The 27,749-nt window shown below is 42.4% G+C and overlaps 1 protein-coding gene across 2 annotated transcripts in view; it reads left to right on the top strand.

Moving 5' to 3' along the window:
• The window catches only part of Tulp4 (TUB like protein 4), a 198,858-nt gene that overhangs the window by 39,379 nt on the left and 131,730 nt on the right, over positions 1-27,749 (top strand). For both annotated transcript variants that reach the window (XM_045158536.1, XM_045158535.1), the window contains exon 2: positions 7,267-9,403. In XM_045158536.1, the coding sequence (XP_045014471.1) occupies positions 9,152-9,403 (252 nt within the window). In that variant the 5' untranslated portion in view covers positions 7,267-9,151. The remainder of the gene's footprint in view (positions 1-7,266; positions 9,404-27,749) is intronic.

Genomic DNA, 27,749 nt, shown 5'->3' with positions numbered 1-27,749 from the left:
CGTGAGTCCTAGGAATTGAACCTGGGTTCTTTGGCTTTGCAGGCCAGCACTTCAAGTGCTAAGTCATCTCTCCAGCCCATCTTCTCAGTTTCTTTGAAACAAGGCCTCACTGCTGTGCCACCCAGGCTGACCTCAAACTTGTCCTGCATCAGCCTCCTGAATGCTGGGATTACAGGTGTTCACACCATGTCGAACACTTTTTAAAATATATTTTTTAGATAATACTTTTGTTCATTTTTATTTATTTATTTGAGAGTAACAGAGAAAGAGGTAGAGAGAAAATGGGCGCGCCAGGGCTTCCAGCCACTGCAAACAACTCCAGATGCGCACGCCCCCTTGTGCATTTGGCTAACGTGGGTCCTGGGAAATCGAGCCTCGAACCGGGGTCCTTAGGCTTCACAGGCAAGCTCTTAACCGCTAAGCCATCTCTCCAGCCCATTCTTTAAAATATTTTATTTTTATTTATTTATTTATTCATTTATTTATTAGAGAGAGAATGAGAATGGACACGCCAGAGCTTCTAGCCCCTGCAAATGAACTCCAGATGCATGTGCCATCCTGTGCATCTGGCTTACTTGGGAGCTAGAGAATCGAACCTGGCTCTTTCGGCTTCACAGGTGTGCACCTTACCCACTAAGCCATCTGTTCAGCCCTCCAACACTCTTTATTGTTGATACTAGTGAGCCCCGAATGCACTGTTTTAACATCTAAGTTTCAAGTGGAGAGCCATTCTAAGAAGTATCTAGTTCCCACTCTTTTAAAAAAAATTTGTTGTTTATTTTTATTTATTTGAGACTGACAGAGAAAGAGGCAGATATATAGTGTGAGAATGGACATTAGGCCTCACTGCACACAAACTCTAGATGCATGCACCACCTTGTGCATTTGGCTTACATGGAGCCCCTCTTTTAAAAAATATTCATTTATTTATTTGGGAGAGAGAAAGAGGGAGGGAGGAAGAGAGAGAGAGAGAGAGAGAGAGAGAGAGAGAGAGAGAGAGGGAGGGAGGGAGGGAGGGAGAGAGGGAGAGAAAGAGAATGAATGAATGATGAATGGGTATGCCAGGGCCTCTAGCCACTGGAAACAAACTCCAGATGCATGCACCACCTTGTGTGTCTAGCTTACATGGGTACTGGGGAACTGAACCTGGGTCCTTGGGCTTCTCATACAAGTGCCTTAACCACTAAGCCATCTCTCCAGCCCCTACCACTCTTTCAAAACTAGTAATCAAGCTGTTTGTCGTGCAAGCTCTATTCCCTCTTCTCTCTGTAGGTAGATATTCATGTTCTTAGAACTAGCTTTTAAAATTGTGCACAGAAAGCAAATGAGTAGCAAACTTCCTCTGAAAATGTACCTCTCTGTGGTTTTCTGAAAACAGCAGTAAGCAATGGCCTTTCCTCTTGAATTCTTTTACTCACATAGGCATTGGTTCCCATCAGCCTTGGCTTCTAGGAGATCAAATCTGAATGGCTGATATTGATCTGGGGTTCACATAGAGAATCATTCAATCATAGTGTTTCCCATTTCCTTAAAAATCTGAGCTACTATGCCATTCTTAAGTGCTGGGTACTAATGGAAATACAAGTTGAAGTCAGACATAGTCCCTTTTTTTGGAGTTTATGGCTTGGTTGATGTAATTAATTAAATAGAAAAATAGCCTACCACAGCAGAGAAGACCCTTGTCATATGTTCATGCTATCATGGCTTTGTGTGCTACATGAAGAGGAGGGAGTAGTGTTCTGAATTAAACAGAACTTTCTGTGGACTGCATCTCTAAAGTTAACAGCACAAGTCAGTGGAGAAACGATTTGATACTGTGTAAGCGTAGTAAGAACACATCTTTAAAATAATCCTGGGTGTAACCATCTGTACATGAATTTAGTGACTTTAGTAGCATGGTTAAGAACTAAGAGGTAGGGCTGGAGAGATGGCTTAGCGGTTAAACGCTTGCCTGTGAAGCCTAAGGACCCCGGTTCGAGGCTCGGTTCCCCAGGTCCCACGTTAGCCAGATGCACAAGGGGGCACACGAGTCTGGAGTTCGTTTGCAGAGGCTGGAGGCCCTGGCGCGCCCATTCTCTCTCTCTCCCTCTATCTGTCTTTCTCTCTGTGTCTGTCTCTCTCAAATAAATAAATAAATAAAATAAAATAAAAAAGAACTAACAGGTAGATAATGGTAGCCTAGAAAAGACAGTCTTTCTTCTCCATTATCTTTGCACTGGTTATATACTTACATGTTATCACAGGCTTCTTCAGGGCTGATAAGTGATTGCTGGCAGTCTTAGCTAACAGTAGTGAACTAGTTTCTAAACAGCTAGTGAAACTGATGATGAACTAGTCAGAATTGCTTTGGACTTAGTGGGGATTTGTGGATTCTAGAAATCTTTCTAAGGAATGAGTGACTAATTCGGGGCAGGGCATTATAATTACTTAAAATGAAATGCAGAGTTTAGCACCTATTGCTATGAGAGGGTTAGGATAAAGGGAGCCCTGGGTGTGGAGAGGGCCCACCAACCCTCTTCACTGGTGGTAGAGCTGTCCACACTCATACTAGGCAGGAAGACACACAGTCACCATCCCTGGAGGAGAAACTGGGTTGTGTTTAATTCAGATCACCAAACAAGAAAACTCACTCCCCACAACCCTAACAGATCAGATACATCATTGAAGGCTTATACTTGTGGTCCTAGGACATGTATTTGAAGTTTCTACTGCACATTTTTCTGGCTTTGCATTTATGTAAAAACATCTGCATGATTTTTTTCCTGAAAAATCCTCTACTTTTGTTTCTCATTTCAATCTTAACTAATATCCTAATATTTTATCCTTTAGAAACAAATAGGACTTTATCCTCTTTATTTCCACATGCTGTTGTTTATACCTTTTCTTTGTGGACACCTTGGCTTGAGAATTAGCACCTTTGATGCTTTATTAGGTTAAACTGGGAATAGTATTTATTAGGTTGGATGCTATATTTTCAAAGAAAACCTTATTGATTGCAATCCTTACAAAATGCTCAGAGGAATAATGCCTAGTATACTGAACACCTCACTAAACTTGGTTTTGAAAATACATTTTTGGGGGGTGGTGGTGGTGGTGGTGGTGTGTGGGTGTGGGTGTGTGTGGAGGTAGGGTCTCACTCTAGCCCAGAAGGACCTGGAATTCACTATGTAGTTTCAGGCTGGCCTTGAACTCACAGTGATCTTCTTACTTCTGCTTCCCAAGTGCTGAGATTAAAGACATGCACCACTACACCTGGCTGAAAATATTCTTTTTATTTATTTATGTTTTATTTATTTTCAAGCAGGGAAATAGGCACTCAGGGCCTCCTGCTAATGTGAATGAACTCCAGATGCATGTGCCACTTTGTGCATTCAGTTTTATATGGGTACTGGCAAAGCAAACCTAGGCCATCAGGCTTTGCAAGCAAGGACCTTTAACTGCTGAGCCATCTCTCCAGCCCATTAAAATTATTAAGAAATATTTTTAGTTATTTGCAAGCAGAGAGATAAAGAGAAGACAGAGAATGGCAGGACCTCCAGCCGCTGCAAACAGACTCTAGATGCATGCACCACTTTGTGCATCTGACTTTACATGGGTACTAGGGAATTGAATCTGGATTGTTAAGCTTTGCAGGCAAGTGCCTTAACTGCTGAGCCATCTCGCCAGCCCCCAAAATATTCTTAAAATAGTTCATTGTGAGGTATCAATGTAAAAGGATGTGACAGCTGTGTATGTATCAGAGGTAAAGGAGCACTCATGGCTGCCACCCAGGTTATGAAATGGATTACGGCTGCTATACCAGCAGCGTGGCTCCCGGTGTCCTTTCCTGTGTACACATGGCACAGTACATGTACTGATTTCCTTGCTTTACATTTTTAGTCATAACTGTGAATATAGTCTTAGCTGATAAAATTACTTAGGCTTGCTTTTAAATTTTATATGAGTGAATTCTTTTATAAATATTTTATTTCTTATTTGAGAGAAAGGAAGGGAGAGAGAAAGGAAGAGGCAGAGAGAAAGAAAGAATGGGCATGCCAGGGCCTTCAGCCACTGCGAATGAACTCCAGATGTGTGCGCCCTTTTGTGCTTTTTTTCTTTTGGTTTTACGAGGTAGGGTCTCACTCTAGCTCAGGCTGACCTGAAATTCACTGTGAAGTCTCAGGGTGGCCTCGAACTCATGACAATCCTCCTACCTTGCCAACTGAGTGCTGGGATTAAAGGCGTGCACCACCACGCCCAGCCCCCTTGTGCATTTTTGTCTCCATGCCTTCTATAGTGAATTTTGTCTATGTTGGTAGAAAGGAGGTATCAGATAACAAAAAATAAACTGCAGTGAAAGTAACTCAAATTAGGAAGTAGACCACCCAGTGAGATGACAGTAGACACTCAAAACTCATGAAAACAGAAAATTCGATGCTGCCGAGCCCTCAACATTAAAGGAGACTTCTAACCAATCCTTCAGGCTCAGGGAACAGGAAGGGTGGACAGAATTAAGACCCACAGGATGGGAAGGTGTACGTGAGGCATTGTCTCTGCTCACCAGAGACTGACTGGTGCATTCATTACCCTGCAGTGATTATCCATGTATGTGGAATGGGGGTGGGGGAGTGGGAACATAAAAGTGTAACCCAATGGGAATATGACCAATTGCAATATTAAATAATTAAATGTTAATGTTAAATATTAAAATTTTCAAACAACCAAAAATAAAGTGGAATATGTAATTTGGAGAGGTACACAGCACGTCAGAGAAGCCTTCTGTGTAACAGATGTTCAGTTCAGACTTGCTGCAGACTAACTGAACAAGGGATTCTTTTCTCTGTACTCCACCATCCATTCTGTCTCTTCCTGGGCTTCTGGGCTTCTGCTTTGTCCTTGAGGTCTCAGTCCAGAAGGATAGAGAGGATGCTGAGGTTCAGTTGCTGGGTTTCTGGCTTAAATTTAATCAGTAATCTCAAAGTAGGAATGGAATTTTTAGAATTGGGTTTGGGTCAGATTACCCAGTGCTTATTCCTTCCTGATGAAGAGCTTCAGGATCGCTTCTGGGCAATACTGTAAAAACTGTCATCATGACAAATTGAGGAAGGTTTCAGTGTGTTATTAAGAGGCTTAGTTTTGAATAGTTACTTCAAAAATTTTGTTTTTAAAAATTTAGGTGAAGGCTGGAGGGATGGCTTAGCGGTTAAGGTACTTGCCTGCAAACCAAAGGATCCAGGTTCAATTCCCCAGGACCTACGTAGGCCAGATGCCAAGGTAGCACATGTGTCTGGAGTTTGTTTGCAGCGGTTCAAGGCCCTGGGGCACCCATATTCTCTCTCTTTCTCTCTCAAATAAATAAAAATAAAAACCATAAATTTAGGTGAAATACATAATAGGATTAAATTTACTTTTTTATCAAGTTTGTTTTTTGAGGTAGGGTCTCAGTGTAGCTCAGGCTGACCTGGAACTCTCTGTAGTCTCAGGCAGGTCTTGAACTCTTACCTTTGTCTCCAAAGTGCTGGGATTAAAAGCACGTGCCACCATGCCCACTTGATCTTTTTATTTGTTTAGCCAGCATAAGCTGGCTTCATCTTGCTATATAGCCAAGACTGGCTACTCCTCCTGCCTCTTCCTCCCAAGTGCTGGGAATACAAGCGTGCTGCATCATGCCTGGTTCTTATTTTTAAATGCATATATCAAAAGGATTAAAGTTTATTCACGTTGTTTAGTAATCACTTATTGCCAGAACACTTTCTGTTTTGCAAAACTGAAATTGTATAGCTATTAAGTACAAACTCTGTTGTCCTCTTCCCTCTGCCTCTGTGGTACTCACCCTTCTAGTGATATTTAACCTAGGTCTTGTGTACATAGAACAATTCAGCATTTGGGGCCTGATCCCATTGGCCAGTGGTTCTCAGATTTAGCCGCCTGACTCACAGAATTAATATCTTTTGGGAACTGGTTAGAAATGCAAAAAAACTAGGCCTTGCCCTAGTCTTTCAGTGCCTGGAGAAATTAGCTGCTACTCTTTAGGAAGGCAACTGTGAAAGTCAGATATAGTACCACATGCCTGCAATCGCAGCATTTCAGAGGCTGAGGCAGGATGATCAGCATGACGTTGAGGCCAGCCTGGACTACATAGTGAGTCTGAAGCTAGTCTCTGGGCGGCATAACTAGATCTTGCCTGAAATAGGAAAACAAAGGCTCTTCTGACACACCAAAGGAACCATGAAGCAGGCAGGAGAAGACAAGTCTAGTCTTGCTGTCTTTGCAGATGTGATATGAGTTTATATACTTCAAGCAATAGGAAGCTAGGATGGGCTTGCTAGAGACAGATTCTCTAGGAATTTGTTGCTAATAGACAACTTAGAAGCTGTAAAGAGCTGTGTTGTAAATCAAGGACAGGGCTTCTAAAGGCCCTTTATGTTTTGTATCTTTAGAGAATATATTCTGCTGATAATGAAAAAAATCAAATCAGTTAACCTGACTGGACCTCGTGAATCTCCTTTTTTTGCAAACAAACTCTAGATGAATGCACCACTTTGTGCGTCTGGCCTTATGTGGGTACTGGGAATTTAAACTTGGGCCTTAAGGCTTACAAGCAAGTGCCTTAACCACTAAGCAATCTCTCCAATCCCTTGAGTTTCCTTTGTGAGAAAATTCGCTTAAATAATGATCATGATCTTTTAGGGATAATGGTACACATTCAGGGCTCAGAGTTTTAGAAAGGAGAGCATAATGTGGGGAAAGGAGGCAATGAGTTCATTCAGATATGCCTAGCCACTGGCAACTTAATACGCTGGTATGTGGCAATCAGACTCCTTACAATGTATGTTTTCTTTTTCTTTTTGGTTTTTCGAGGTAGGGTCTCACTGGAGCCCAGACTGACCTGGAATTCACTATGGAGTCTCAGGGTGGCCTCGAACTCACAGCAATCCTCTCCCTCCTGAGTGCTGGGATTAAAGGCGTGTGCCACCACTCTTTTTCCTTTTTGAGGTAGGGTACTCTGTAGTCCCAGGCTGGCCTCAAACTCACAATGACCCTCCATTTTCTGCTCCCAAATGCTGGGATTAAAGGCATGCACCACCACACCTGGCTAATGTATGTTTTCTTGAAGTTCATGGCATATTATTTTCCCCTTGAATTTTATCTTTCTTTAATCAGTTGTTACATTAGGTAAGTATATATGTAAAGATGGGTCTCCAGTTTTACAACACTTAGTTTTTAGGACCTTTATTGATTATTTTAAAGCTATCTTTTTAAAAAATATTCTTTTTTGTTTTACAGATTGTTAGACACCAAGGCCTTCAAGCTGTACATAATCTGACGGTTCCTGAAGTAACAAGAAAAATAAATGCTTCACGTGCCAGTTGAAGAGCATGTCTCCGTATGCTTAAAACCTTGTCTCTCTACAACCACATTTACACTGTAAAACAGGCCCAGGCTTCTGCACATTTGAGAGTTTTATAACTGATGAAAATTAATTTAACAATCCGATGGAGCACGTTAACACCACTGGGCTCAGAAGCGCAGGGAGAACACTACATCACTAGCAACCAGTTTTCCATATGATGTTTATGGATAAAGAAAGTGTGGAAAAAGAAGAAGAAAATCTGTCCAGATTAAGTCAAGAATACCTCTCCACTTTAAAGAAGGAGCTAACTGAATGTGACCGAGGGAGACGCGAATTCAAATTGTTGTTCATGGGCTCACACGAGTGTTTTGTGCACTTTATTTTTTATTGGGTTTGGTAATTTGAACAGATTTAAAATTTTCGGACTGAAAGTCAATGACTTTTACTGTGGTTGTGGCTGGAGGAAAGCCAGCTCAGCTGTGACGAGACAAGTTGAAACATGAACTGATTCTTCTGCCTTTTTCCGTCAAGAGTATTTGATGAATACTCTTTAATATAGTTTTTAATTTAATTTAATTTAATTTAATTTTTCCTGTTTCATTTTCTGTCCCTGTAGGATGTTTTAAAAAACATTTTGAACCAATAATTGCAAAATAAAAAAAATATTCAGGAAAACACAAGCAAAGTTCCCTTTTCTTTGGACTAAACACTGTAAAAACAGGTCCTGAATGTGAACAGGAAGGTGGTTGTCAGCAAAGCATGGAGATTCTCTAGGGCGATATCACTGTGTGGGCCGCTTGGATGCTGGCCAGGGTGTGTGGTTTAAGGGATTGTCTGCCCTCTTCAGTCTAAGAAGATTGCATAGCAGTGGACTTAATTCAAAGATTACTCCTTTTCATTATGATAGAAAATTACACGATTTCTCAGAACAAAAAAAGTGGAGAAGGAACTAGGAAGTGAGAGAGGAGTCCAAGGAAAGGACCAGAGTCTGGCAAGAGGACTTAGGACTCGCCCAAGGCAAGCGCTTGGTCGCTTTAGTGGCTGTAGCCCGTGCCTTTGCGTCTATGGCACTGGACGGTGGAAGAGTCATTCCAGGGAGCCCTATGTTCCTGGGGACACAGGGCCCAGCTATGAGGCAGGAAGTCTCTGGTTCTGAGCAGTGGGGGAAAGAGTGTTTTTCTTCCTGAAATTTGGACTGCTGCCTGCACAAACTCTGGTCTGATTTACACAGTTTGTGTGCCTTCTTTTCCCTTCATGCAATCTTTTTCAGCTTTAGCCACAGAAAGTTGTCTAGTTGTATTAAAGGGTGTTTCAGAAGGAAGATGATCCTGTGTGTTGTCTCGTCCTGTAAACTTTTCTAGCTAGAGGGATTCTTAAAGCCTTAAGTTACTTGAAATCTGTCTGTCTGCAACCCTTTGTCTGTGGAATCATATTTCACAAAACTGAACCCTCAGGCTGAATGAGAGTAGCCGCACAGTAAAAAGGAAGAGGCGTTTCTCCCTCACCACTTACAGATGACGCTCCATCTCCAAAGGGTCGGTATGTTCCTTCCCTGAGGACTTGAAGTTACACATGGACCCCATGTTTTCTTAGAAGACTGCCATCATCTTTTATAAAGAAAATTTTCATTATGCATTTGGTGGATCTTTTTAAAAACTGACCTAATTAGCTCCAGGTCAGTCATAATTAAAGGGAAGAGGAAAAAAAAAAAAAAAACGCAAGCCAACCATAAAAGTAAAATAAGTCCATGACAGAACTTCGTTTAAAAATTTCAGAATAAAATTCACATTTAAAGCAAGATAATTAATTGAAAAAAGTATGTATGCAGCAGTGGAACATGGGCCTGTACTTTGCAGTGACTCCAATATTCTCTGCCTGTCCTGGAAGGGGCGCGTCCCCAAGAGTGAGAAGGAAAAGCCGGTGTGCAGGAGGCGCTACTATGAGGAAGGGTGGCTGGCCACGGGCAATGGGCGCGGTGTGGTGGGCGTGACTTTCACCTCCAGCCACTGCCGCAGGGACAGGAGTACTCCTCAGAGGATAAACTTCAACCTGCGGGGCCACAACAGTGAGGTAAGCCATGGTTTTGTTTCACTTTTTGTATCACTTCCAGTAGTCTTTCTGATTCCCCTGCCCCTGAACTTGCTTGAGTTTCTTAGAATTGTTGGTAGTGAGCTACCTTGACTTCGGTCCCCTGCGCCTTGTCAAGACAGATGGTAAGGTGGGCGTAGAGCGCGCTGTCCTTCCCTCCACAGGCGCGTCAGTCATCGGCCAGCTCACCGACGTCTCTCTGCCTGAGCGGGGCTGCTGCCTCTGAAAGATGCAGGTGTTCAAAGGGAGCCGTAGGGAGGTCAGGGGCTCTCTCACCAGGTGTAGGCGTGGGACTAGATCCTAACACCATCCTCTCAGGCACACTCCTGCCCAAGACCCACAGTGTGAAAACCAGAGTGGTGCCACCTTCACCTTGTAAATCTAACCCTGCTGGTGTCTGGTGATGGCTTAGGACCTGGTCTGTATTGTAGTTAGAGGAGAAGGAGAAAGAAGTTATTAGTTTGACAAGACCCGTGTGTTTTTCCCCCTACACAGCAGAATATTATATTGATGTACTTACCAGCTTTTTTTTTCTTTTTAATTTTTGGAGGTAGGGTTTCACTCTAGCCTAGACTGACCTAGAATTCACTACACAGTCTCAGGGTGGCCTTGAACTCATGCCTATCCTCCTTACCTGTGCCTCCCAAGTGCTGGGATTAAAGGCATGCGTCACCATGTCTGGCTTTCACTGGATTTTTCTGATCTAAAATACATACTGCCACTCTCTCTGAAATGTGTTCGGCTAACATTGAGGAGTGTGTGTTAGGTGCTGTGCTTGGAAGAATACCATTGCTGATAGTTTCTTTTAAGAATATTTGTATAGCACCTGAGAATATCAAGCTGGATTGTTTGCTACCTGATTTGGGTGCTTATGAAAAATTGGTGATTATTTCAGGTGTCCTAAAATGTCATTAGATGGTTAGTAAAGTGTTTGTCTTAAGCTGCTATAACAAAATGCCATGGACTTGGTGGCTTATGAACAACGTACACTTGTTTCTCACAGTTCTGGAGGTCTCTGGAATCAAGGCTACCAGCATAGTAGGGTTCTGGTGGGGGATACACTGATGATTCTTTGTTGGAAGGAGGATCTCTCTGGGTCTCCTGTGAGAACACCAATCCTATATAGGAAGCCTCTGTTTCTATGACTTAACCACTTCTCAGAGGTCTTACCATTGCCTTGAGGACTGGGATTCCAACATTTGGATTTGTATCAATATACACAAGAATGCTCTGATTTCAAGTGTACATGTCTATGCTTATTTACATATGCAGTCTCCCACATCAGCCTCAACCAAATTGATTGCAGAACAGCTCCAGCACTTGTTATAGGTACCTGGTGCACCTTCTCAGACTTTACACTCTGTCTTTTTCCATCCTTACAACCTTGTGTTGAGAAGCGTATAAACAGCAGAGGTTTATTGCTCATACAAAGGCAGATTTCACTGAACATGTCTAGTTAGGACTCGTCCTCCTTCATAGTCTCTTGTTGCAGCATCCATCAAGTCTTTTCTTTCATAATGGAGGAAGGGATTTATTGAAGCTTAGAGATCCAGGGAAAATTCCATAATGGCAGAAAAGGCTGGTCCTGCTTTCACAGATCCAAGCAGAGAGAGAGAAGCCGCAAGCCCCCACCATGCCTTTTCTTTTTTTTCTTTTTAAGTGTTTTATTTATTACTTATTTGTTTGAGAGACAGATGTGGGGAGGGAGGAAGAATGGACATACCAGGGCCTCTTGTCACTGCAAATGAACTCCAGGTGCATGTGCTACTTTGTGTATCTTGCTTTACATGGGTACTGGGGAATCAAACCTGGGCTTTGCAAGCAAGCACCACGCCTTTTCTAAAAGCACTAATCTTCTTCATGAGGGCATACCCCCACTGAGTGTGAACCCATATTCTTTATATACTTCTCTTTGGCTTCTGTTACTCAGCATAATATCTATCCATCTCTGTTGTTGTAATATTGCATTGTTCTTTTTTAGATTTTTATTTATTTATTTTGAGGTAGAGTCTTGCTCTAGCTCAGGTTGACTTAGCACTCACTCTGTAGTCTCAGGCAGTTCTCAAACTCACAGTAATTCCCCCTACCTCTGCTTCCCGAGTGCTGGGATTAAAGGTGTGCACCACCATACCTGGTTGCATTGTTCTTTTTAATTGATGCTAGATTTCCATTTAAGGGAGACACAGTTTTTCCACCCTCTTGTTCATGGATATTTGAATTGCTTCCAGGTTTTGGCTGTTAGAATCAAAGCTGCTGTGAACTTTGTGTGTAGTCCATATCTTGTTGTGACCTATGCACTATGCCAGCACAGCCTTAACAGAGAGGTGGGGGGAGAATTTCCGTCATAGTTTGGCATAGATTTAGGTTTACAAGAATAATTCCCAAAGTGATTATACCATTCTTATACCCCACTATCAATTGATGAAAGTTGCAGTTGTGAAGCCAGGATATATATGTATGTATGTACACACACACGCGCACATTTTTTCCCGAGGTAGCGTCTCACTAGAACCCAGGCTGACCTGGAATTCGCTGTGTAGTCTCACAGTGGCCTTGAACTCATGGCAGTCCTACCTCTGCCTCCCAAGTACTGGGATTAAAGGCATGCGCCACCATGCCCAGCTAGGATATATTTTGAGATTCTATTTCTCAGCCTAAGTTTAATTCACTAAGAATTTTCCCTTGAATTTGAACTTTTCTTATTTTTTTTTTAAAGTACAAGGGATTATATTTTATAGCTACTGCCAAGTTTACTGTAATGGGTACACACATACATACATCCCTATAATTTGAAGTGGGTACTCTCTTATAAGACATACTTTTCTTTTGTTGTATAACAATTATCACAAATTTGATGGCTTAAAACAACATCTATTTTAGATTTCCCAGGGCTGTGGTTCTGAAATCTTCACATGAACCTCCCATGGGCTTTTGTTCAAGGTCTCACAGTCTGGGAAATACGGTGCCAGCCAGGGCTGTGAGTGCTTAAGGGATCTCTTCTGAGCTTATGTAGGTTGTGGATTTGTAGGCAGAATCGCTGGTTGGTCACGGTGACCTCCACAGCCTGCAGTCTTTCTGACTGCTCCCAGAGAGGCCCTCCTCCCCCACAAGTTGGCATGCTCACCTCCAGCTCTGGAGGGAAGACTACAGGTTGTATAAAACCCGAGTATAACCCCCCCCACCAGTTGGCATGCTCGCCTCCACTCTGGGGAGAGGACTGCAGATGGCATGAGCCGCAGTGAGCAAGGGTAGTCTGCCTGCCGCAGAGGGGACTGCGACTCCTACACAACGGCCTGTTTCAGTACTGAAGTCATTTTCAGGTCCATTTGGTGGAGACCATGTATTCACTCAAAAACATTTCTTAAAATTCTGCATTTAAAAAAATAATTTATCTGCATTTTCTGTTTTCTCTAATTTATTAGTCAAATATTCAATCTCTTAACTAAATTTGTTTTATTTTTGAGAGCTTTTTCTCACTTTATTTTTTTAAGGCTCTCTAATGAATGATGTGGGGACAGCCATGATATTTTTTACTTTCAGTAGCTTCATTCCATTCTCTGCCCCGTTCATATCTATTTTCATATACTGCTATAACGACACAAGTTATAATTTTAAATAGTATTCTTTTCTATACATTGGAGCTGCAGTGTTTTGACATTTATTTATTTATTTTGGTTTTTCAAGGTAGGGTCTCACTCTAGCCCAGGCTGACCTGGAATTCACTATGTAGTCTCAGGGTGGCCTTGAACTCACAGTGATCCTCCTACCTCTGCCTCCCGACTGCTGGGATTAAAGGCGTATACCACCGTGCCTGGCCTGTTTTTTGACATTTATGACCATATAGGGATGGTCTTAAAAAATATGTATCTCAGCTGGGCATGGTGGCACACACCTTTAATCCCAGCACTCAGGAGGCAGAGGTAGGAGAATCACTGTATGTATACATGTATCTCCTCTATTTATTATCTGAGGCTTTTAAAGACGTCATGGTCCTTGAGCATTCATTCAGGTTTCAAGCAGTACTCTGTCATATCTTATTGTGGAATGGTCACTGGGAACCACCAGCTGTCAGCAGCGTTTAGGTTTTCTTCTCCCTTTCATATTCTTACTCACAGTGCAACATGGCTTCTTGGAGGCTCACTTGTTTTCATTCCTTGTCGCTGTCCTCATTTAGCCTTCTGTGATTTACTTCCTTTACCCAAGAATTAACCATCAGTGCCTGGTGTGGGTGGGAGAGAAGGATCACCTGGTCACGTCTCTCCTGGCTCTGGAGGAGGAGCTGCACCATACAGGTGGAGCAGGTACAGGGAGGATCAACTGTCCAGGGTATAGTTTTTCACAGGAGGACTCTGCATTCAGCCTGGTCAGCATCTTTCACAGAGCCTGGACCTTGCTTTTTGTGAGCCTCTTCAAGGGCTCCTCCCACAGCCATCTCTCTGGAAGGCTCTGTTTGGCCTTCCTCTTCTGTGTGCTTTACATCTTCAGATGTCAAGAGTTCAGGGATACGATTTTATGTAACTTGGCACCTTGAAAATGGTTCTTTGTTTTCCTTGTTTTGAGGAGATTTCCAAGAGAATAATGAAAGTCGTCTTCATTTTGATACTTTGGATCAGAAATTTTCTGTCAAGCTATTTTTAAAAAGGTTCTTATAAGCGTTGAATATAGATTTACTACTTTCCCCAGACAAAAAACACTATGTGGTGGAATCATTTTTTTTAAAAAAATAGCATTTGTCAAAATAATGCACTGTTTATTCCTTACTTTAGCAGTTATTTTTTTTTTCTCCTAATAGAAATAAATGATCTCTTCTGAAAGTAAATGAGGTACATGGGATAAACACTATCTTCTGGGTATAATTTTGCTGGAGAGGGAGGGATATTTGTGTAGGTAATAGGGTTTTTAGTTTAGTAGTAGCCTTGTAGGGAAACACCTTTGGGCTGTATCATGTTAAAACAAAAGTGGAGATGATTACTGATGTCCTAGACAAACAGATATTTCCTTAATGATATATAACCTGTATTCATGATTTATTGATAGGCTAACAGCCCCTATGGGTTCCTAACTGCTTCAGTTTGAGCTGGGCTTTCTGTGTGATTTGCGATGAGTTATTTGTACACTATACTTTGACTGCTCTGAATGTGTGGGAACAATCCCTCTGCTTGTGAAGTGGCTTGCATGACAGGAAGATGTGACCTACAGTCCCTGGAATGCAAGTGTTAGTTCTTGCTAGTTATTACTGGACACACTGGCCTGGGGATTTTCATTGCTCTGCATTTCCTTGGTTGTTTGGAAGAGGAGAGCCCAACACTTCTGCTGAGGTGTGGCTCCTGATTACCAAATATGGGAGTAGAATGTGAGGTGGGAGGCATGGGAAGATTTCTAACAGCTGCTGAGAGGTGTTCAGCTGAGAAGCAGGCTAGACTTAGGACACTAGTTCCACATAGTTTTGGGGCTTGGGGTACTAGGCATTTGATGTGTATTAATTATCTGTTGGACACTCTTGATTGTGTCTTACAGGGAGTTTGCACAACTGCTTCCTGTACCTAGCATAGCAGACTCAGGCACCTCGTGCGTGGAGCTGTCCATGGACACGCCAGCAGTGAAGTCTGTGCCTAAGCGCTCTTCCTCATCCTCCCTCTCCCTCCCTGTTCTTCCTTTCTTTTTTCTTTTTAATTTTTTATTATTGACAACTTGCATAATTATAGACAGTAAATCATGATCATTCCCCCCCCCACTTCCCCTTCACAACTCTACTCTCCATCATATTCCCTCCCCCTCTCAATCATCTCTTATTTTAATCTCATTACCCTTTCCTCCTATTATACTGGTCTTGTCTAGGTAGTGCCAGGCATTGTGAGGTCATGCATATCCAGGCCATTTTGTGTCTGGAGGAGCACGTTGTAAGGAGTCCTTTTCTACCTTTGGCTCTTAGATTTTTCCTGCCACCTCTTCCACAATGGACTCTGAGCCTTGGAAGGTGTGATAGAGATGTTTTGGTGCTGAGGACTCCTTTGTCACTTCTTAGCACAATGGTAACTTTTGTTGAGTTATCCCAAAAGTCATCTGAAAAGAGAAGCATCTATAATCAAAAGTGAGAGTAGCATTATTATATGGGTATGAACAGTAAGAGAAGTACTTACCAGGCAGTTTGGTGAGCATAAAATACATAATTAGCTAGATACCAGCAGATGTTATACCACTAGGGCTCATGACTTCCCCCATCATAGGTTTTCAGTATCAGACATGTATTCCCTCCCATGGAGCAGGCCGCCAGTCTATTTAGAGAGTGGTTGATTTCCCTTCTAACAGACATGCCACTATTGTGCTTGTTGGCTCATTTGGCCTGGTTGGCCAAACTTAATGCTTGCTTACAGTGTTCACTGTTATTTATGTCCACTGATGACCTCTCTCCCATGGAGCTGCATGCAACATAGCTTTTTCCAGCTTTCTGTCAGCTAGTCTACACAGAGGAGGTTTTCAGCTCAGCTTCAACAAGATTTCTCAGTGACCTTGCAGCCCAAGCGTGTGGAGTCTTCAGCAATAGGGTCTTTCCATCTATTCCTAGAGGGAAACCAAGAGCCTCAGCAATGGCCTGCAATATTTTGGGGGCATCAAGGACTGCCCTGGCCAACAACTCACTGGAAGGTATCCCATCCCTGGCACTGAAAATTGTCTAGTAACAATCTATATCTTCTGGATGTGCCATTGTCCAAAAAACTAGGTTTACATATGACTTATTCATACCCTCTTAGATTTTGATTACCCTCCCCCCACCTTTCCTGTACTTAGTCTCTTCCCTGAACTCACTTAGGCCTTTCCATCCCCAGTAATCTGTTTCTCTTACATACATACAATACCATCCTGTTAAGTCCTCCCCTCTCCTCCATCCCTTATAGCCCTTTCTAGATTATTGGCCTCTGCTACTGAGTTTTAGTCCAAGTAACATACAAGTCCAGACATTTGTAGCTAGGATCCACATATGGGAGAGTACATGTGGTACCTGGCTTTCTGGGTCTGGGTTACCTCACTAAGTATAATCTTCTCCAGGTCCATCCCTACAATAATTTCATAATGTCGTCTTTTTTTTAAACTGTTGAATAGAACTCCATTGTATAAGTGTACCACATCTTCATTATCCACTCATCAGTTGAGGGACATTTATGATGGGTTCCATTTCCTAGCTCTTGGGAATAGAGCAGCAATAAACATGATCGAGCAAGTTCTCTAAAGTAGTGTGATAAGTCCTTAGGATATATGCCTAGCAGTGCTATAGCTGGGTCATATGGTAGATCTGTTTTTAGCTGTCTCAGGAACCTCCACACTGATTTCCACAATGGCTGTACCAGATTGCATTTCCAGCAACAGTGTAGAAGGGTTCCTCTTTTTCCACATCCTCACCAGCATTTAGTATCATTTGATTTCTTTGAGTATAGAAATTACCATTTTAAAAAAATCGTTGTCAGGCATTTCATCTAAAACAGTCTCACTGGGGGTCATTTCTGATGGATTTATAGTTTTTGGTGGGATTGTCTTGATTTTTTTTTTTGTTTCTTGTAGAGATTTTTGCATCTTGAGTAATTTGATGCTTGGGTTTTCTGATTATCTGCAGTGTTATTAACTGTGTAAATCTGACTTTATATATCTTCAGGGTAGGAGTTTAAGGTGCCAAGTATAGCTCTTATACTCCAAGAAAATGGCAGAGGTGACCCTAGGTGTTGAGTTTGCCTGCTATTCAAGTATTCTAGTAGACTGGGTGGAGCAATTTACTGGCAAATTCTAAAATTCAACTGAGAAATACATACATTCAATCCAAACAGCACAGAGTATTTATGCAGTAGTGGGGTTTAAACAAACAGATAATCTAATAAAGCCAAAGCCCCTAAGGGTGTGTGCTGCCCCTCACCCTTAGTCCTATGGGGGGGAGGGTTGAGAAGGATAAAGCCAACCATTCAAATGCAGTATGTAACCTTTCCTGACATGGGAAGAGAGATTAGCACTTCCAGTACAGGCCTATGTACCTGCCTTTGTGTACGTAGGCTCTGTTACCTTCTAATCTCACCAATGCTTAGTGCCCACCTTGATCCCTCTCTGTTGCGCTGTGGATCTAGTGTTCTGATTGGCTGTGCTGAATGCTGTGCGGGCTGGGGCTGGATGAGTTCTCTGGAGGTTCATGGTACTGACGGTTGGGGATAGGTGGCCATGCAGGATGCCTGGAGTTGTACTGGAGCTGGTCAGCTGGGCCTGTCTGTGTTCTCTTTCAGCAGCTCAGCTGGTCCCTGCTCTCTTCTCCTTCAGGTTTCTTTACTTCGTGAGGAGCTAATGTGAGTAGAAACTCTCCCCACCTGGTTTCTGTTCCTGCAGCTCTGTGCTAGGCGGACGGGTGGGTAGCACTGTGTGAGATTCTGGCCGGTTTTCTCCTTCCTGGAAAATCTGAATCTCTCTCATTTCTCTGCTGTAGTTTATATCAACTTACATACCTTCACTTTTTGGTATAAGAGTTTATTTGGGTATTTTTCTGCTTATTTTCCTCTCTGGGCTGCTTTGGCATGGCTGCTATCTGCCATCTTCTTCATTTCTTTTTTTAAAATATTTTATTTTTATTTATTTATTTGACAGAAAGAGGGAGGGAGGGAGAGAGAGAGCGAGAGCGAATGGGTGCACCAGGGTCTCCAGCCACTGCAAACGAACTCCAGATGCATGTGCTCCCTTGTGCAGCTGGCTAACGTGGGTCCTGGGGAATTGAACCTGGGTCCTTTGGCTTTGCAGGCAAACACCTTAACCCCTAAGCCATACCTCCAGCCCTTTTTCCTTTCTTTTCTAAATCAGAGCTGTTAAGCTGGATGTGGTATAGGCTGGGATTGGAGGAATCCACAGGGAGAGCATGAGAATCTGTATTTTGCAACAGTTTGGCATTTCCAGTTGAGTCCACCCACACACTTGACTCTGAGCTTCCCAGATAGACAGGCCTGCGTGTGTTGTCCAAGATGACAGTGCAGAGTGTTTTTATTGTACCTTCTGGCAACCTGCATTTGGTTTCTCCTCCTCATTGTTGCTGTTGAGGGGAATTCTTAGTGACATATGTTATTTTTTTCCATTTGGCGTAGTTAGATTTGGTTTACTAAAATGCAGAACTGCATGTATCTTAGGAACCTTTTTTCTTTTTATCCTGAACTACTTCTCCTGTTCAAGGTTTCTTCCACCCTTTTCTTGTATAACAATGCATTAATTCTCTATTCTATTATTTTCTTTTCTTCTTAAAGTTTTAGATTTTAAGGAAAGAGCTCATTAATCATAGCTTTAGATAAAAAAAAAATTTTTTTTAAACCTTGGAAGCCAGGCATGATGGCGCACACCTTTAATCCCAGCACTCAGGAGGTAGAGGTAGAAAAATCTCTGTGGGTTCAAGGTCAGCCTAGGCTAGAGTGAGACCTGCCTTGGGAGGGGGGCAAAAATAAACCAAAACTCCTTGGGAATATTGTCATTGTGTAGGGTCTAGTTTATCAACTCCTTGATGCCTGAAGTCAATGTTTAATGACCTTCTCCATAAGATACTATGAGTTAATATTTAGGACTTGGGAAAATGATTTTATTCATACACACAACAGAAGTGTTGTGATTAATTAGGAAATTAATATGAACAAGAACTCTCGTTGTTTAGCTTTACTTTTTCTTTTTCTTTCTTTTTAGTATTTGGAGGTAAGGTATCACTTTAGCTCAGGCTGACCTGGAATTCACTATGTAGTCTCAGGGTGGCCTTGAATTTACAGTGATCCTCCTACCTCTGCCTTCCGAGTGCTGGGGTTAAAGGTGTGCGCCACCACTCCCGGCTTTTAGTTTTCTTTTTTCTTACTTGTGCTTAAAATACATAGTTATCTACTTGATTTTTCAAGATTGAAATCACCTTTGGGGAGTTAAAAACTTTAATGTAAACTGATAAGTATTGAAATGCTTGTTTAAAGGAGTAACACCTGTTAAAACTAAAAAGAAAGTGTTACTATATTTTAGATGAACACTGTGCATTAGAAATGCAATAGTAACCATCTAGCACTATATTTTATTTGCAAGCAGAGAGGGGTTGGGGAGGGAGAGAATGGGCATACCAGGGCCTCTTGCCACTGCAAATGAACTTCACATGCATGTACCACTTTGTGCATCTGGCTTTACATGGGTACTAGAGAATTGAACTGTGGCTATTGGGCTTTGCAAGCTAGCATCTTTAACCACTGAGACATCTCTCCAGCCAAAATACTAAGTTTTAAGTAGGAGATGCTTTAAAAGTAGATACAGTTAAGTTAAGTGAATTATATCATTATAAACTAGTATATGTGAAATATTATTTCTAAATGTATTGAGTGTAGACATTATTGGGTTTATTTATATTATTGTTTGCCTTGTTGGGCTTTGGAATCTAGCACATCTCAGTCTGTGTAGTCGCATCCTAAATACTCACTTGCTCCAGGCTGCCAGTAGCTATCGCACTGGACTCTGGTTTGAGACAATTCTTTTTTTTTTTTCAAGGTAGGGTCTCACTCTGGTCCAGGCTGACCTGGAATTAACTATGTAGTCTCGAGGGGGGGCCTCGAACTCTCGGTGATCCTCCTACCTCTGCCTCCCAAGTGCTGGTATTAAAGGTGTGCACCACCATGCCCGGCTTGAGACAATTGTTTTAAGGACTCTGGCAGAGTGTCATGCAGATTCACAGAAATCATGATGCATATCTTTGAAATTTAAGCTTACATAAAAGTTGAAACAAAGCACAGAGAATAGACAATTTGCTAAAATTTATTGGTTACTACTATTTTGCTTCACCCGTCATTTGTACTCATAAGAACTCCTTCCCCGGGGAAGGGAAAGTATGATAGGGTTTTACCCCGGACCAAGGGAAAGTATGCATCTTGGTCCTTTGCATTAATTAAAGTACTTACGTATATATCTCCTGAGAATGAAGACACTTCTCATGTCTCATATTGCAGTTACCTCCTTCAAGAAATTTGACAGTAAATACTTACATTAGATCCATATTCTGTTTCTGTGTATTGACCAAATAATATCCGTTATAACTTTTCTTTATTCCTCTAGGCAGGATCCAGTTTAGGCTCATTAGACCTCTGTAATCTGGAACATATTTTTCCTTATTTTCCATGACATTATCTTGTCTCCCCTTTTTAATTGAAGGTTTTGTGTTTGCTGGATTTTTCTTTCCTTTTTTTGTTCTTAAACTCAGAGTAGTCCTCCTCATACAGAATACTGTGACCTCGATCTCATGTGGAGGGAGACACATAGTTTATCTCCCCACCTCAGTGGCAGCACAGTGTGGACGGAGTGGCCTACGTACTTTCCATTTTCTCTTTTGTGTAGGACTGTTTACTCCCTTGCACTTGATAAGCAGTTTGTGGGGAGAATACTCTAAAACCATCCATGTAGCTTTCTCCTTGTTTGAATTTTTTGGTAGGTTTATGATCCATTGATGATTCTTCCTTGAACCATTTTTTTTCTGTGATGGCTGCAGAATGGTGATTTGGTCAATGTGTAGCTCAGTGGTAGATCGCTTGCCACACACATATGTGGGCATGGGATTGATCACTCCTTGCACTACAAATTAAACAAATAGTGATTTATCAATTCTAATACTCCCTCCATAGACTGCCCACAGCTGATATAGTTACATAAACATAGCTCTCTGGAAAATTGAATCAGGGTCCTCAGGCTTCACAGGCAAGTGCGTAACCACTAAGCCATCTCTCCAGCCTGTTTTTAACTTTTTAATGATTTTTTTCTGCTTCCCATTCTTCTAGATTTTATTATGAGTATGTAGAACATTAACATACAGTTGGAAGTCAGAACCACATTAAAATGTATACCATGGCCTGGAGAAATGGCTTCGAAGTTAAGGTGCTTGCCTGCAAAGTCTAAAGACCTGAGTTTGATTCCCCAGTGCCCACATACAGCCAGATGCACGAAGTGGTTCATATGTCTGGAGTTTGTTTGCTGTAGCTAGAGGCCCTGGCTTGCCCATTCTCCCTTTCTCTCCCCTTGGGCCTATTGGCACAAGCCTTCAATCCAAGCACATAGGAGGCAGAGGTAGGAGGATCACCTGTGGTTTCAAGGTCAGCTTGAGACTGCATAGTGAATTCCACATCAGCCTGGGCTAGAGCGAAACCCTACTTTGAGACAAAAAACAAAACAAAACAAAACAATACCCAGAGAAACAACGTCCCCCCTTCAGCCTAATACTTTATCCACCAACCTTGTAGTACTTTAGCTTTCTGATTTATCTTTGTTGTTGTCTCTTTTAAAAAAGGCCTAGACCATGAATATAACACTTTATTTCCTCTTCCTTTTTAAATTTATGTTTATTGACAGCTTCATTAATTGTAGACAATAACCCATGGTATTCCCCTCCCCCCTACGCAGCTCCACTCTCCATCATATCCCCTCCCCCTCTCAATCAGTCTCTCTCATTTTGATGTCATATTTTCCTCCTATTATGATGATCTTGTGTAGGGAGTGTCAGGCACTGTGAGGTCATGGATGTCCAGGCCATTTTGTGTCTGGAATAGTTCATTGTAACCTCTTCCTTTTTGACTAGAAAATGCACTATATATGCTTGATTTGTACTTTAAAAAAAATTTTTTTGTTTATTTTTATTTATTTATTTATTTTTTTTTATTTTTTTTTATTTTGTTTTTTTGGTTTTTCGAGGTAGGGTCTCACTCTGGTCCAGGCTGACCTGGAATTAACTCTGTAGTCTCAGGGTGGCCTTGAACTCATGGCGATCCTCCTACCTCTGCCTCCCGAGTGCTGGGATTAAAGGCGTGCGCCACCACACCCGGCTTTATTTATTTATTTGATAGTGACAGAGAGAGAAAGAGGCAGATAGGGAGAGAAGAGAGAGAATGGGCGTGCCAGGGCTTCCAGCCACTGCAAACGAACTCCAGACGCGTGCGCCCCCTTGTGCATCTGGCTAACGTGGGTCCTGGGGAATCGAGCCTCGAACCAGGGTCCTTAGGCTTCACAGGCAAGCACTTAACCGCTAAGCCATCTCTCCAGCCCTGATTTGTACTTTTTTCACTGAAAATCATTCCATGTTATTGTATTTCTTTTTTTGCTTTAAAAATATTTTATTTTTATTTATTTATTTGAGAGAGAAAGAAAGAAGTAGAGAGGCAGATAGAGAGAGAATGGGTGCTCCAGGGCCTCCATCTGCTGCCAGTGAACTCCAGACATATGTGCACATATGTACAACCTTGTACATCAGGTTTATGTGGGTCCCGGGCAATGAAACCTAGATCCTTTGGCTTTGTGGGCAAGTGCCTTCATTGCTAAGCCATGTCTCCACCCCCACCCCCTTTTTTTCCTTTGCTTTTAAACTGATCAGAACAGATACTACACTGAGCCTTTTATTTTTCTTAAATGTAAGACAGGGTTTTGGCTTTGTAGCTCAGACTGGCTCCGCCCTTGCAGCCCTCCTACCCGAATCTATCTAGTTCCACTGGGCCAGGCCAAGCCAGATGCTCAGGAGCATGAAGCTCCACTGTGTGCCAACCAGAATTCATGCTGCACATGTTGGAGGTGTGTCTTGAGGGTGGATTCTTAGATGTAAGGTAGCTGCACTGAAGTGTGAAGACTTTTGTAGTTTTTTAGACGTTGCCAAGCTCCTGTCTTAATGATGGACTATATTGAAGTCCTACCAGCCATGTGCCAGAGCACCTTCTCCTCCCACAGCGCCACCAGCAGTTATTACCGGGTATTGACAGAACACCTTCTCCTCCCACAGCGCCACCAGCAGTTATTACCGGGTATTGACAGAACACCTTCTCCTCCCACAGCCCCACCAGCAGTTATTACCGGCTATTGACAGAACACCTTCTCCTCCCACAGCGCCACCAGCAGTTATTACCGGGTATTGACAGAACACCTTCTCCTCCCACAGCGCCACCAGCAGTTATTACCGGGTATTGACAGAACACCTTCTCCTCCCACAGCGCCACCAGCAGTTATTACCGGGTATTGACAGAACACCTTCTCCTCCCACAGCGCCACCAGCAGTTATTACCGGGTATTGACAGAACACCTTCTCCTCCCACAGCGCCACCAGCAGTTATTACCGGGTATTGACAGAACACCTTCTCCTCCCACAGCGCCACCAGCAGTTATTACCGGGTATTGACAGAACACCTTCTCCTCCCACAGCGCCACCAGCAGTTATTACCGGGTATTGACAGAACACCTTCTCCTCCCACAGCGCCACCAGCAGTTATTACCGGCTATTGACAGAACACCTTCTCCTCCCACAGCGCCACCAGCAGTTATTACCGGCTATTGACAGAGCACCTTCTCCTCCCACAGCGCCACCAGCAGTTATTACCGGGTATTGACAGAACACCTTCTCCTCCCACAGCGCCACCAGCAGTTATTACCGGGTATTGACAGAGCACCTTCTCCTCCCACAGCGCCACCAGCAGTTATTACCGGGTATTGACAGAACACCTTCTCCTCCCACAGCGCCACCAGCAGTTATTACCGGCTATTGACAGAACACCTTCTCCTCCCACAGCGCCACCAGCAGTTATTACCGGCTATTGACAGGGCACCTTCTCCTCCCACAGCGCCACCAGCAGTTATTACCGGCTATTGACAGAACACCTTCTCCTCCCACAGCGCCACCAGCAGTTATTACCGGGTATTGACAGAACACCTTCTCCTCCCACAGCGCCACCAGCAGTTATTACCGGCTATTGACAGAACACCTTCTCCTCCCACAGCGCCACCAGCAGTTATTACCGGGTATTGACAGAACACCTTCTCCTCCCACAGCGCCACCAGCAGTTATTACCGGGTATTGACAGAACACCTTCTCCTCCCACAGCGCCACCAGCAGTTATTACCGGCTATTGACAGGGCACCTTCTCCCCCAGCGCCATTAGCAGTTATTATCGGGTATTGAAACGTTAAGTCTGGTAGAAACAGCACTTCAGTCTGCCTTTTATTCGATGTCACATTTTTTTTTTCTTTTCTTTTGAGGTAGGGTCTCATTCTGGCCCAGGCTGACCTGGAGTTCACTATGCAGTCTCATGGGGGCCTCAAACTTATGGCGATCCACCTACCTTTACCTCTCGAATGCTGGGATTAAAGGGGTATGCCACTAAGCCCAGCTTTATTTTAAAAATTTTTATGTAGCCAAATCTATTAGTTTATTGCTGAGGCTTTTTGTTGTTGTTGTTATTGTTGTTGCTATTGTTTTTCGAGGTAGGGTCTCACTTTAGCTCAAGCTGACCTGGAATTCACTCTTGTCATCTCTGGCTGGCCTCAAACTCATGGTGATCCTCCTACCTCTGCCTCCAGAGTACTGGGATTAAAGGTGTGTGCCACTACACTATGCCCGGCTGGTGCTCAGTTTTGAATCATAATTAGAGTTTTTTCTTGCATGTAGGATATAGAGGAATTTACCATATGTATTTCTAGCTCAGTAAAAGAATCAAAAGATCTGATAAGAAAATCAACATATACTTTGGAATCTTTCCTCACTGACTTCCTTACAGCAAGTACTAATTAATTAAACACTTGCAGACATAGTAGGCAATCTGTTTTAAAACTTCCTACAAATAGATAAAGAATAGAAAGATTTCCATCCAGGTATTTAGAATTTTAATTAGTGAGATAATTGTGAAAAATCAGTCTCTTCTTTTAACTCATTGATTTTTTAGTTTACTTTAGCTCATCCTTAAGCTGGTCAATTCCTTTTGAGATTCTTGACTAGTTAAATTGGTTATTTTGTTTAAGGTTTTTTTTTCCCCCCTTGATTCATTGGGTGTTTTGTGCGATTTTAGTTCAAGATCCAGCTTAGAGCTCTGTCTGTGCTATTGCAGAGCTGAACTTATTTGGAATGAGAGGTTGGTTATTTGCTTTAACCTTCCCAGCCAGTTCTCTCTGACGTAAACTGAGAAGGCAGTGAATCTGTCTGTGTGAAGCAGGTGCAGAAATGAGATACAGGCTCTCAAATATCTTTCTGCTGTCAGTCTCTTTTTCTCCAGGAGTCACACTTTTTCTAGCAATGCTTCACTTCCTATATGCCACCAGCTGGGGACCAAGCATTCAAAACACATGAGTTTAAGAGGGGGATATCTGGTTCAAGCCACCACATGTTCTGATAGTGTCCTCCCACCCCACCCCCAAGCTGGAGCTCCACCTCTAGATGTACCCTCTCCCCTCATAGTCTTCTGGAGAAAGAGAATCTGTTCAGAAGAGTGATCTGTGGTCACTTATGACTTTGTACCACTTGCTGGACAGATAACTTGCTCTTTTCTTTTTAATATTTTATTTATTTATTATATATATAGAGAAAGGCAGATAGAGAGAATGGTAGCATCAGGGCCTCTAGCCACTACAAACGAATTCCAGACACATGTGCTACCTTGTACATTTGGCTTACGTGGGTCCTGGGGAATTGAACCTGGGTCCTTAGGCTTCATAGGCAGGCACCTTCTCTACTAAGCCATCTCTCCAGCCCTCCTTTTCTTGGAATATATACATCTTGTTTCTCTGGTTTTGTTATTTAATTTGGGTTAGAGCCTTTTGTGTAAAAATAAGAGTAATAGTTAGTGGATTTTAAGGCTCTTCTGCTTTAAAAGCCCAAGAACTTGCTGCACTCCAGGAAGACTCATTTACATAGCTGTAGTGTTTATCTGTGAGTCACATTTTTGCTTTCTTGTTCATTTGCACAGACTTTTTAGATCTGAAACCTGAAAATTAGTGTTTTGTGTATAAACCTGGGTTTTTGTGAAGGAAAAGTATTTTCATATGACTGATCCATTCAATCATATGCTTATATTGCCAACTTGTTTGTAGCTTAGATGTGAAGGGCTCCTGGAATAATGAAACCACTAATTATAGAATATGTGTCTTACATTTTTATATTTGAAATGTTAATGTAAGAATACACAACTGTATGTTCAGTTGCCCACATTTGCTAGTGACTTTTTATTTATTTATTTTTGTTTTTTTTTTTCACTCTGGCCCAGGCTGACCTGGCATTCACTATGTAGTCTTAGGGTGGCCTCAAACTCATGGCGATCCTTCTACCTCTGCCTCCTGAGTGCTGAGATTAAAGGTGTGCGCCACCATGCCTGGCTCTGCTAATGACCTTTTAGAAGGAGGGATAAAAAGTACCAGTGTGTAAAGAATGTAGAATTTTGGGTTAGACTTTGAATTGATTCATATATGTGTCCACATAGCTATATAATCAACAATCCTTTAACCGTAGGATTGTTACAAAGATCAAGTAGAACAGTGGACATTTTTTACTTTTTTAAATTTTTTATTGAAATAAATAAATAAGTTTAATGTATGTACATTTTCTTTCAAAATTTGGGTGAATATTTACCTCCAGGTCACTCTATCTTTGCTCCCTCTGCTTCTGCCTCATCACCCTATGATGTAGGTGTCCCCAAGCTTCTGGCCAGGGTCATTTCTCTGTCCACCTTTACCTTCTAAGACACCTTACTCCATTGTGTAGGTTCAAATGTCTCCTCTGTGCTGATACCTCAGAAACTCGTGTTTCCACCATGCTGTCTCTACCATTCCTGTCTCCAGTTTCCATCTCACTACCTGATACTCCAACTTGGGTTTCCCAAAGGCATTGGCAGTCAGACATATCCCAAAGAGAATTCTTTTTTTTTTAAAGAATTATTGGGCTGGAGAGATGGCTTAGCGGTTAAGCGCTTGCCTGTGAAGCCTAAGGACCCCGGTTCGAGGCTCGATTCCCCAGGTCCCACGTTAGCCAGATGCACAAGGGGGCGCACGCGTCTGGAGTTCGTTTGCAGAGGCTGGAAGCCCTGGCGCGGCCATTCTCTCTCTCTCTCCCTCTATCTGTCTTTCTCTCTGTGTCTGTCGCTCTCAAATAAATAAATAAATAATTAAAAAATTCTTTAAAAAAAAAGAATTATTGACAACTTCCATAATTACAGACAATAAATCATGATAATCCCCCCCCCCACACACACTTTCTCCTTCACAACTCCACTCTCTATCATATTCAAAGAGAACGCTTGATTCCTTTCACTCAGAATGTCTTTCCAGTATGCAATTGCACAAAACCAGGTGCAACCTGGATTCAGATTCCTCTATTCCCCCTGCCTTGGCTTCTTGATTGCCACCCCATACATGTACGAGTTTTTTTCCCTTGGCATGTAACTTTTTGTTTCATTTTTCCCTAAACTAAATTTTATAATTAAATAGTTTCTATGGCTTTAAGAGAATTAGAAATTCCAGCCTGGGAGGGGGCTCAGTAGATAAAGCATTCACTGCTCAAGCCTGAGTGCCCGAGTTC

This window comes from Jaculus jaculus, chromosome 9 (assembly GCF_020740685.1).
Source record: "Jaculus jaculus isolate mJacJac1 chromosome 9, mJacJac1.mat.Y.cur, whole genome shotgun sequence".
Lineage (NCBI taxonomy): Eukaryota > Metazoa > Chordata > Mammalia > Rodentia > Dipodidae > Jaculus > Jaculus jaculus.
This window is presented reverse-complemented; position numbering and strand designations above follow the sequence as displayed.